The sequence below is a fragment of the Danio aesculapii genome, chromosome 11 (genome assembly GCF_903798145.1).
Source record: "Danio aesculapii chromosome 11, fDanAes4.1, whole genome shotgun sequence".
NCBI classification, from domain to species: Eukaryota; Metazoa; Chordata; class Actinopteri; order Cypriniformes; family Danionidae; genus Danio; species Danio aesculapii.
Window position 1 is genome coordinate 42,706,735 of NC_079445.1, and position 10,589 is coordinate 42,717,323.

A 10,589-nucleotide genomic window follows, 5' to 3' on the forward strand; every position below is an offset into this window, starting at 1 on the left:
TTTTCTGTCATTAAAATGTAATTATTTAATATTAATTATTTAATAACTTAATTATGTAACTGTTTTGTTTTATCAAAACATTTGTATTAAAATCCTTCATTTTAACAGTATAATAAATACAAAAGATAATGTTATAATTCACATATTTATTAAAAATTGTTCCATAAAAATAGATAACTAATGACTAATGTGACTACTTTGTTTCACTTAGTAAAATATGTAATGGCTCAATGGTTAGCACTGTTGCCTCACAGCAAGAAGGTCGCTGGTTCGAGTCCCGGATGGGTCAGTTGGCATTTCTGTGTGGAGTTTGCATGTTCTCCCCGTGTTGGCGTGGGTTTCCTCCGGATGCTCTGGTTTCCCCCCACAGTCCAAACACATGCGCTGTAAACCATTTTGAGGGACGTAAACAAAAACAATGGTCCCAACCTATTTTCTCCTTTACATTTTTTATTTTTATAGCATCCGAGAATCCAAAAAGAGGCACATATTGATAAATAACGTTATGATAGCTGTTCTAATATTAAGTTATGATTGAGCTGCCTCTTGTTACAGTTATAAAATAGTTTGAAAACAATCAGGAAGTGTTTATGGGCCAATGACATAGCACATTGAAATGGTATGGCCGTAGTGTATGAATGTGAGTGGGTATGGGTGTTTCCTAGTGCTGGGTTGTGGCTGGTAGGGCATCCGCTGCGTAAAACATATGCTGGAATAATTGGCGGTTTATTACACTGTGTTGATCCTTGATGAATAAAGGGACTAATCTGAAGGAAAATAAATAAATGATTTAATAATGTTCATTTTAAAAGTACTATTTTAAAAAGTGCTTCTTATAAACTAGTCATATTTAATAGATATAAATCCAACATTAACGTTTCAACAGTTTGTAATAAATCAGTCAGTTTTATAAATAAAGTAGCTGAATGTCTATTTGTATGTACACACCGCATGTGTATGGGTGCGTGTATGTGTATGAGTGTGTATGGGTGTTTCCTAGTACTGGGTTGTGGCTGGTAGGGCATCCGCTGCGTAACACATATGCTGGAATAATTGGCGGTTCATTACACTGTGTTGATCCTTGATGAATAAAGGGACTAAGCTGAAGGAAAATAAATAAATGATTTAATTTAATAATGTTCATTTTAATATAATAAAGTACTAATTACAGCTTATATGTATTTATTATTCCCAGCGATAGGTTGCAGCTGGAAGGGCATCCGCTGCGTAAAACATATGCTGGATAAGTTGGCGGTTCATTCCGCTGTGGCGACCCCGGATAAATAAAGGGACTAAGCCGAAAATTAAATGAATGAATGAATATATTTATTAAAATTGATAAAAAATTGAATCTTATAATTCAAAGATTTATTAAAGATTGTAGTAAAAAAGTATATTTATTACATGATTAATTTGAAGTTTTTACAACTTTGTTACGCTTAGTAAAAATATTTATACTATTTTATTTATAATATACTATTTTTAAAAAACATGTCAAATTAAAATAAAAGGTAAAAAGTAAAGCATGCGTATTATAAAATGTGTATTTGATTTAATTTAATTGACTATTTAAAAAAGTGCTTCTTATAAACTAGTCATATTTAATAGATATAAATCCAACATTAACGTTTCAACAGTTGTAATAAATCAGTCAGTTTTATAAATAAAGTAACTGAATGTCTATTTGTATGTACACACCGCATGTTTGTTGTGGCCGTGAGTTCATGAGCGTATCAGTCTGTACTTGTGGTCAGCCAGTGTGTGTGTGTGTGAGAGAGTGTTTGTTTATGGTGTGTGTGTACCTGAGCTCTGAGCAGCAGATGGTCTATTGAGAGAGGAATAATGAGGCTGTGGATCAGTGATCTCTCAATGGGCTGAAGTGTGGGAATGAGCAGATCAGCAGAGCTCTCACGCATTCCTCAGTCCTGCAGCTGGACACACACACACACACACAAACACACATCAGGATTCCCTCCAAAACACATCTGACTCATCACTGACACTCATCAGCAGAGTCTACAGATTTAATACAGATATAATGCTGTTATAATTGTTTATTTTTTTTGCATTAATAATTATTATTATTAGTGTATATATATATATATATATATATATATATATATATATATATATATATATATATATATATATATATATATATATATATATATATATATATATATATTTATATTTATTTATTTTTTATATTTATAAATGCTAAACCAACATTGGGTCAAATATGTACAAACCCAATCTTTAGCTCAAAAAGTCTCATTTCAAATATAATTTTTAAAATTAAACATTCTGGGTTGTAGTAACCCAACTTTGGGCTAGCATGTATAGTTATGCTTCCTTCAGTGATTTTCCAAAAGCAGCGATTCCCTCCGAAACACATCTGACACATCACTGACAATCATCAGCAGAGTCTACAGCTGATATAAAGCTTTTATTTATTTATTTTAGTCGTGCTCAGTAACTGATTCTTTACATTTTTGCAGTAATTATCATATTATATGTAGTATATTTATACATTAAAAAAAATTGGGTTGTAATTCAGCATTGGGTCAAATATGGGCAAACCCAATCTTTTTAAGCCTAATATAAAATATAGTTTACAAAGTGTCATTTCAATTAAATTAAAAACAATTTACCCAAAATTGGGTTACTACAATCCAGAAATCCGAATGTGTTATATTTTCTTCAATGATTCGATGGTTTTTATGACTAACATAACAATACAGTTTATTAAAATTCAATTTCTTTAATTATTCTTTTTTTGTTGCAAGAGACTTATGATAATGGCTAATACTTATGATAATACTTACGATAATGGCTAATACTTATGATAATACTTATGATAATGGCTAATACTTATGATAATACTTATGATAATGGCTAATACTTATGATAATACTTATGATAATGGCTAATATTTATGATAATACTTACGATAATGGCTAATACTTATGATAATACTTATGATAATGGCTAATATTTATGATAATACTTATGATAATGGCTAATACTTATGATAATACTTATGATAATGGCTAATATTTATGATAATACTTATGATAATGGCTAATACTTATGATAATACTTACGATAATGGCTAATACTTATGATAATACTTACGATAATGGCTAATACTTATGATAATACTTATGATAATGGCTAATACTTATGATAATACTTATGATAATGGCTAATACTTATGATAATACTTACGATTATGGCTAATACTTATGATAATACTTATGATAATGGCTAATACTTATGATAATACTTATGATAATGGCTAATACTTATGATAATACTTATGATAATGGCTAATACTTATGATAATACTTATGATAATGGCTAATACTTATGATAATGGATAATACTTATGATAATACTTATGATAATGGCTAATACTTATGATAATACTTACGATAATGGCTAATACTTATGATAATACTTATGATAATGGCTAATACTTATGATAATACTTATGATAATGGATAATACTTATGATAATACTTATGATAATGGCTAATACTTATGATACTTATGATAATGGATAATACTTATGATACTTATGATAATGGATAATACTTATGATAATACTTATGATAATGGCTAATACTTATGATAATACTTATGATAATGGATAATACTTATGATACTTATGATAATGGCTAATACTTATGATAATACTTATGATAATGGCTAATACTTATGATACTTATGATAATGGATAATACTTATGATAATACTTATGATAATGGCTAATACTTATGATAATACTTATGATAATGGCTAATACTTATGATACTTATGATAATGGATAATACTTATGATAATACTTATGATAATGGCTAATACTTATGATAATACTTATGATAATGGCTAATACTTATGATACTTATGATAATGGATAATACTTATGATAATACTTATGATAATGGCTAATACTTATGATAATACTTATGATAATGGATAATACTTATGATACTTATGATAATGGATAATACTTATGATACTTATGATAATGGCTAATACTTATGATAATACTTATGATAATGGCTAATTCCCTATAGTTTACACACACACATCAGGATTCCCTCCAAAACACATCTGACTCATCACTGAGAGTCTACAGCAGATAGAAAGCTTTAATTTGCTATTTTCAGTCGTACTCGGTAACTCTTTTTTTTTTTTTTTTTTTTTTTTTTTTATTTTGCAGTAATTCTCATCATTATTATACATATTTATACATTAAAAAAGTATACATTTAAAAACATTCTGGGTTAAATTTAAGAGCTGTATTTGAATTTCTTGATTTAATCTCTTTTTTGCAATTATTATGAAAATGTGTAATATCCTACAGTTCTCTCTCTCACACACACACACACACACACACACACACACACACACACACACACACACATCAGGATTCCCTCCAAAACACATCTGACACTTTACTGACAATCATCAGCAGAGCTTTTATTTACTATTTTAGTCATGCTTATATATATATATATATATATATATATATATATATATATATATATATATATATATATATATATATATATATAAATATATTAGTAATTATCATTTTTAGTATATATTTATACATGCTGGGTTGTTGTAAACCAATGTTGGGTCAAATGTGGACAAACTCAATCTTTAGGTTAAAAACTGTAATTTCAATTAAATTATTTAAATAAAGAAATTCTGGGTTTTAGGAACTCAGTGTGTATAGTTACACTTCCTTCAATGGTTTTCCAAAAGCAGTGATTTTAATTTCATATTTTAATAACTAAAATAAACACAATACAGTTTATTGAATTTTAGCGCTGTATTTGAATTTCCTGAAGTTTTTTTTTTTTTTTGCAATAATTAAGAAAATGTGTCATTTCCTTTACACACACACACACACACACACACACACCACGATTCCCTCCAAAACATATCTGACTCATCAGAGCCTACAGTACATATTAGTATATATATTTATGCATGTTTGGTTGTTGTAAAACAGCATTGGGTCAAATATAGACACACTCAGTCTTTAGGTTAAAAAGTCTCTTTTTACATAAAATTTTTAGAATTAAAAAATTCTAAGTTGTAGTAACCCAACTTTGGGTTAGAGTGTATAGTTATATTTCCTTCAGTGATTTTCCAAAAGGAGTGATTTTTAACGTAGTAATTATTATTAGTATACATATTTATACTTTCTAAAAATGCTGGGTTGTTGTAAACCAGTGTTGGGTCAAATATTGACAAACCCAATATTTAGGTTAAAAAGTGTCATTGCAATTTAATTGAAAATAATTTACCCAAAGTTGGGCAACCCAGGATTATTTTTAGAGTGTATGGTTATATATTTCCTTCAATGTTTTTTTTTTTTTTTAAAGCAGTTATTTTGATACAGTTGAAGTCAGAATTATTAGCCCCCCTTTTAATTTTTTTTTCTTTTTAAAATATTTCCCAAATGATGTTTAACAGAGCAAGGAAATTTTCACAATATGTCTGATAATATTTTTTCTTCTGGAAAAAGTCTTATTTGTTTTATTTCAGCTAGAATGAAAGTAGTTTTTAATTTTTTAATAACCATTTTACGGACAAAATGATTAGCCCCTTAAAGCTATATTTGTTTTCGATAGTTTACAGAACAAACCATCATTATACAATAACTTGCCTAATTACCCTAACCTGCCTAGTTAACCTAATTGGTATATATACTACTGGTATATGAGTTCAAAAGTGTTTAAATTCCTTAAAATTTAATTTTTAAAAAATTACCCAATGTTGACTCAAATAAAATATTATAAATATATTCCAAAAGGATTATATTTAATATATTATATCTATAAATATTTTCAAAAAGGTTTAAAAATATATATTTTTTATAGGTTTTTATTATATTATATTACATTATATTATATTACATTATATTATATTATATATTTTGTATTCATTTATTTTCCAGTACAGTTTAAATATACACTCTAAAACTCCTGAGCTATTGTAACCCAAACTTGGGTCATTTTTTTTAAACTTAAATGACACTTTTGAACTCAACAGTTGGGTTTGTCCATTTGTTGTTTTGTGTGCATGTCTTCTGTTGCAGATGTTTTGTCGAGAGCTGCAGGTGATGTGAGAACATGCACGCACACACACACTTGTACACACACACACACACACACACACACACACACACGCGTCCCGCAGCCCAGCGGAGCCTGTGATGTGTGTGTGGAGGGCCACAGGAGGGGCTCCTCTATTGACAGCAGAGTGTGTGAGCGGGATCCTGCCCTGCTTTCCCACACTGCCTGTTCATTTATTACCCAAACTCTCTGCGGGCGGGAGAGACTCGTGACAACAGAAGTGTGCCGTTCCTGAGAGAACAGATCATTCACACTCGCACTTAATATATTCCAGACGGAGTGTGTGTGTGTGTGTGTTAAGACAGAAGAACAGTTCATATGGGAAACAATTACTTTTACTATTCATTTTTAATCTTTAATAACTTTTTTGTATGAAAATGTGTACATATTATGTGTGTGCAGTTTCAAGATATAGTATAATATAAATAGTATAATATAATATATATAGTACAGTATAATATATAATATATATATATATAGTACAGAATAATATACAATATATATAGTACAGTATAGTTATAGTATAGAATAAAGAATTAAAAGTTATGGTACATTTAAAAAACAATTACAAATAAATAAAGTAAATTAAAGTAAATGTTCTATAAACAGTTTTATTTTACAGTATTAAATGGGAAACATTTTATGCAATTGTAAAATAGTATTTTCTTGTAAAATGTATTACAAATATAATTTTTTCTTCAATTTACAATCTAATAAATAATTTTTTTAACCTTGGTATTTTAAAGAGAAGTGTTATTATTAATGTGGGCATATGTTTAATATTTTCATGTAAAACATACTAAAATATATATATATTTTTTTGCAACTTTGATATGTATATATATATATATATATATTTTATGTCTATGCGCATGTATTTATATGTCCAACGTCCGTACATTTTTTTACAATCTTACATTGGTGTAAAATGTACTTCACATTTTCACAAATACTTATAGAAATGTCAAGAAATTTTGTAGCAGAAATAGTGAAATTCCTACTTTTTTGTACATCATATTCTAATAATAATATTTTTAAAACGACTTCAAAATATGTTCTACAACGGTTTCTTTTTATTTATTTATTTTAAGGCACAAAACTCTCTAATAACAAACCATTAACTATGACGTTTAGCTCAATAACCTCCTAATTTGCTGCTTTTCAATAGTTATTAAGCTAGGATGTAATATGTAATAAAAGAATATGTACATTTAAGTACAAATTAACAGCCAATATTTTAATAATACTTAATAATTTAATAATAAACAAGCCACTATTTCATATTATTTATTTCGTTTTAATTAATTTTACTATAATGTAATATAATATAACATATTTAATGTACTATAGTATATAACTTTAGTTCTTAAACTAGTGTTAGCTTTTTAATATAATATTTGAATTTTACTATAATATAATATAACATATTTAATGTACTATAATATATAACTTTAGTTCTTAAACTAGTGTTAGCTTTTTAATATAAAATTTTAATTAATTTGAATATAATGTAACATAATATAATGTAATATAACATATTTTAATGTAATATTATACAAAATATAATAATATATAACATTAGTACTTAAACTACTGTTAGCTTTTTAATATATTTAATATAAATTGCATTATATTTAATATATTATATAAAAATATGATAAACAATTACACATTTATTTTTTGTAGCACTTTAAGATTTTACTTCAAATATAAAGTGATTTATAAACATAATTTATTACTATTATTAAGTACCAATATATATTAAATTGCATCTTATTATCATTTGTTTAAGAAAATCAAACAAAAGCCAGCTGTGGTACAGTTTCTGTCTCAGCCAGATAAGGTGTTTCACCATCATATCATGGTCTTTTTCCCTCCCCTGGGAAATGATCGTATGTCTACAGTCTCCATCTGCCCTTATCAGTGCGCGCTGATGTTCCCAGGTAATAAAACGCACCGTAACCTGCCTGTGTTGTGCCGTGTGTGTGTGTGTTGGTGGGAGCCTGAGGCCAGTTAACCATGAAATAATTGATGCCTCTTCCATTGTGTGGGACGCCTCAGCCAGCGGCCTCAGAGTGTGGGAAAGCTAATCCTGACTGGGACTCATGGCTTTGTAATGCTAATGATCTCCTATAAATAGAGCAGCGAGACCCTCATTCCCAACACAAACCCCTCGCTCTGCTGAGAGAAACAGCATCTCTCCTGAAGAAACAATGGCTCCTGCGTATATGACTGAATACTCCAAGCTTTCCAACAAGGAGAAGCATAAAGTAAGTGTTTTTACTTCTGGAATACATCTGCTGCTTCTCATTATTACTTTCAATAATATTTACTGTCATTGCTTTCGAAACAAATCCCATTTATTCTCATTATTACTTTGAACATCAACCAAACGACACGGAAAACTAACCAAACGTCTCTTCTTTCTTCCTTCTCCAGTTGCGAAAGCCAGTGGTGGAAAAGATGCGCAGAGATCGCATCAACAACTGCATCGAGCAGCTCAAGTCCATGCTGGAGAAAGAGTTCCAGCAGCAGGATCCCAACACCAAGCTGGAGAAAGCCGACATCCTGGAGATGACGGTGGTTTTCCTCAAGCAGCAGCTGCAGCCCAAGACTCCACAGAAAGCCCAGTTTGAGGGCTATTCGCAGTGCTGGAGGGAGACCATCAGCTTTCTGTCTGTGGGCTCCAAGGCCGAGGCTGTGGCTCAACATCTCCAGCAAGAAGCCCAGAGATCAGAAGCTCCAGAGGTTAAACGCATGTCTCCAGCTCCCCATCATCAGCAGCACACACACATCAAGCAGGAGCCGCGGGCGCACAGTCCGCTCTGGAGACCCTGGTAGAGACGCTCAAACACTAGATGGTGGTTTACCGTCTCTTATGTAGGAGATTCTCCATTTCTATAGTACATCACTTATTCACATTGTGAAGATTGTGTGAAGAATTGAGTGATTCACAATGTGAGGGCCTCGTCTTCTGCTGATGTTTCTATTCTATGATATGATCAGAGGTTTATTATTGTAACACCTCTGTAGTTTCCACATGGATGGACATTATTTTCTATACATTTCTTCATGATGAAGAGTCAATGTTGAACTCCTGTGGAGTTGTGGATTAAGTATGATTTGTGATTTTTAATATGCATTATCAATGCTTTATTGATGTTTCTTTATATGAAAGATGTGAATTTTGACTTATTTATAATATATGTTTGCATAATGTTATTCAAATAAACACATTTTGAATTGAAACACTTCCTTCTGATGGATTTCTCAACTCAAACGCTGCTTGCTTGATTAATAGACTTTTGAAAAAATGCTAATTGTGTTTCTGTAGCAAACTCACTGGTAAATTAATGCCCCATGAGTTCATGTATTACTAACATGAACAAATTATGAACAATACATTCATTACAGTATCTTTGTTAACAATAGTTAATGGTAATAAATGTGTTCATAGAGACGCTGCGCCCTAAACACTACATGGTGGTTTTACCATCTCATATGTTGGAGATTCTCCATTTCTACACTCTCAGAAATAAAGGTACGCGAGCTGTCACTGGGGTGGTACCTTTACAAAAGGTACAGATTTGTACCTAAAAGGTCCATATTAATACCTCAAGGGTACATATTAGTACCTAAAATGTACAAAAGTGTTCCTCCTATAATTTGAAGGTACTAATATATACTTTTAAGGTACCAATACGGACCCTTCAAGTACAAATGTGTACCTTTTGAAAAGGTACCCCCCAGTGACAGCTCGCGTACCTTTATTTCTGAGAGTGTATAGTACATCACTTATTCTTATTGTGTTTCACAATGTGAAAGTCTCATCTTCTGCTAATGTTTCTATTCTATGATATGATCAGAGGTTTATTATTGTAACACCTCTGTAGTTTCCACATTGATGGACATTATTTTCTATACATTTCTTCATGATGAAGAGTCCATGTTGAACATTTTTAATATGCATTATCAATGCTTTATTGATGTTTCTTTATATGAAAGATGTGAATTTTGACTTATTCATAATATATGTTTGCATAATGTTATTCAAATAAACACATTTTGAACTGAAACACTTCCTTCTGATTGATTTCTTAACTCAAACGCTGCTTGCTTGATTAATAGACTTTTGAAAAATGCTAATTGTGTTTCTGTAGCAAACTCACTGGTAAATTAATGCCCCATGAGTTCATGTATTACTAACATGAACAAATTATGAACAATACATTCATTACAGTATCTTTGTTAACAATAGTTAATGGTAAAAAATGTGTTCATAGAGACGCTGCGCCCTAAACACTACATGGTGGTTTTACCATCTCATATGTTGGAGATTCTCCATTTCTACACTCTCAGAAATAAAGGTACGCGAGCTGTCACTGGGGTGGTACCTTTACAAAAGGTACAGATTTGTATACCTAAAAGGAC

The 10,589-nt window shown here is 30.1% G+C and overlaps 1 protein-coding gene across 1 annotated transcript; it reads left to right on the plus strand.

The window, feature by feature from the left end:
- The first annotated feature begins 7,864 nt into the window (after window positions 1-7,864).
- her15.1 (hairy and enhancer of split-related 15, tandem duplicate 1) lies at window positions 7,865-9,714 on the plus strand. The gene is made up of 2 exons (XM_056468314.1): window positions 7,865-8,428; window positions 8,598-9,714. The coding sequence occupies exons 1-2, from the start codon at window positions 8,372-8,374 to the stop codon at window positions 8,997-8,999; spliced, it is 459 nt and encodes a 152-aa protein (XP_056324289.1). The 5' UTR covers window positions 7,865-8,371; the 3' UTR covers window positions 9,000-9,714.
- The last annotated feature ends 875 nt before the right edge of the window (window positions 9,715-10,589 follow it).

What these genes read in the sequence shown, in the direction of transcription:
- her15.1 (XM_056468314.1), top strand. Translation starts at nt 8,372, where the DNA reads ATGGCTCCTGCGTATATGACTGAATACTCCAAGCTTTCCAACAAGGAG. An exon ending in CCAACAAGGAGAAGCATAAA is followed by an intron (nt 8,429 to 8,597) that starts GTAAGTGTTTTT and finishes TTCCTTCTCCAG; the next exon opens with TTGCGAAAGCCAGTGGTGGA.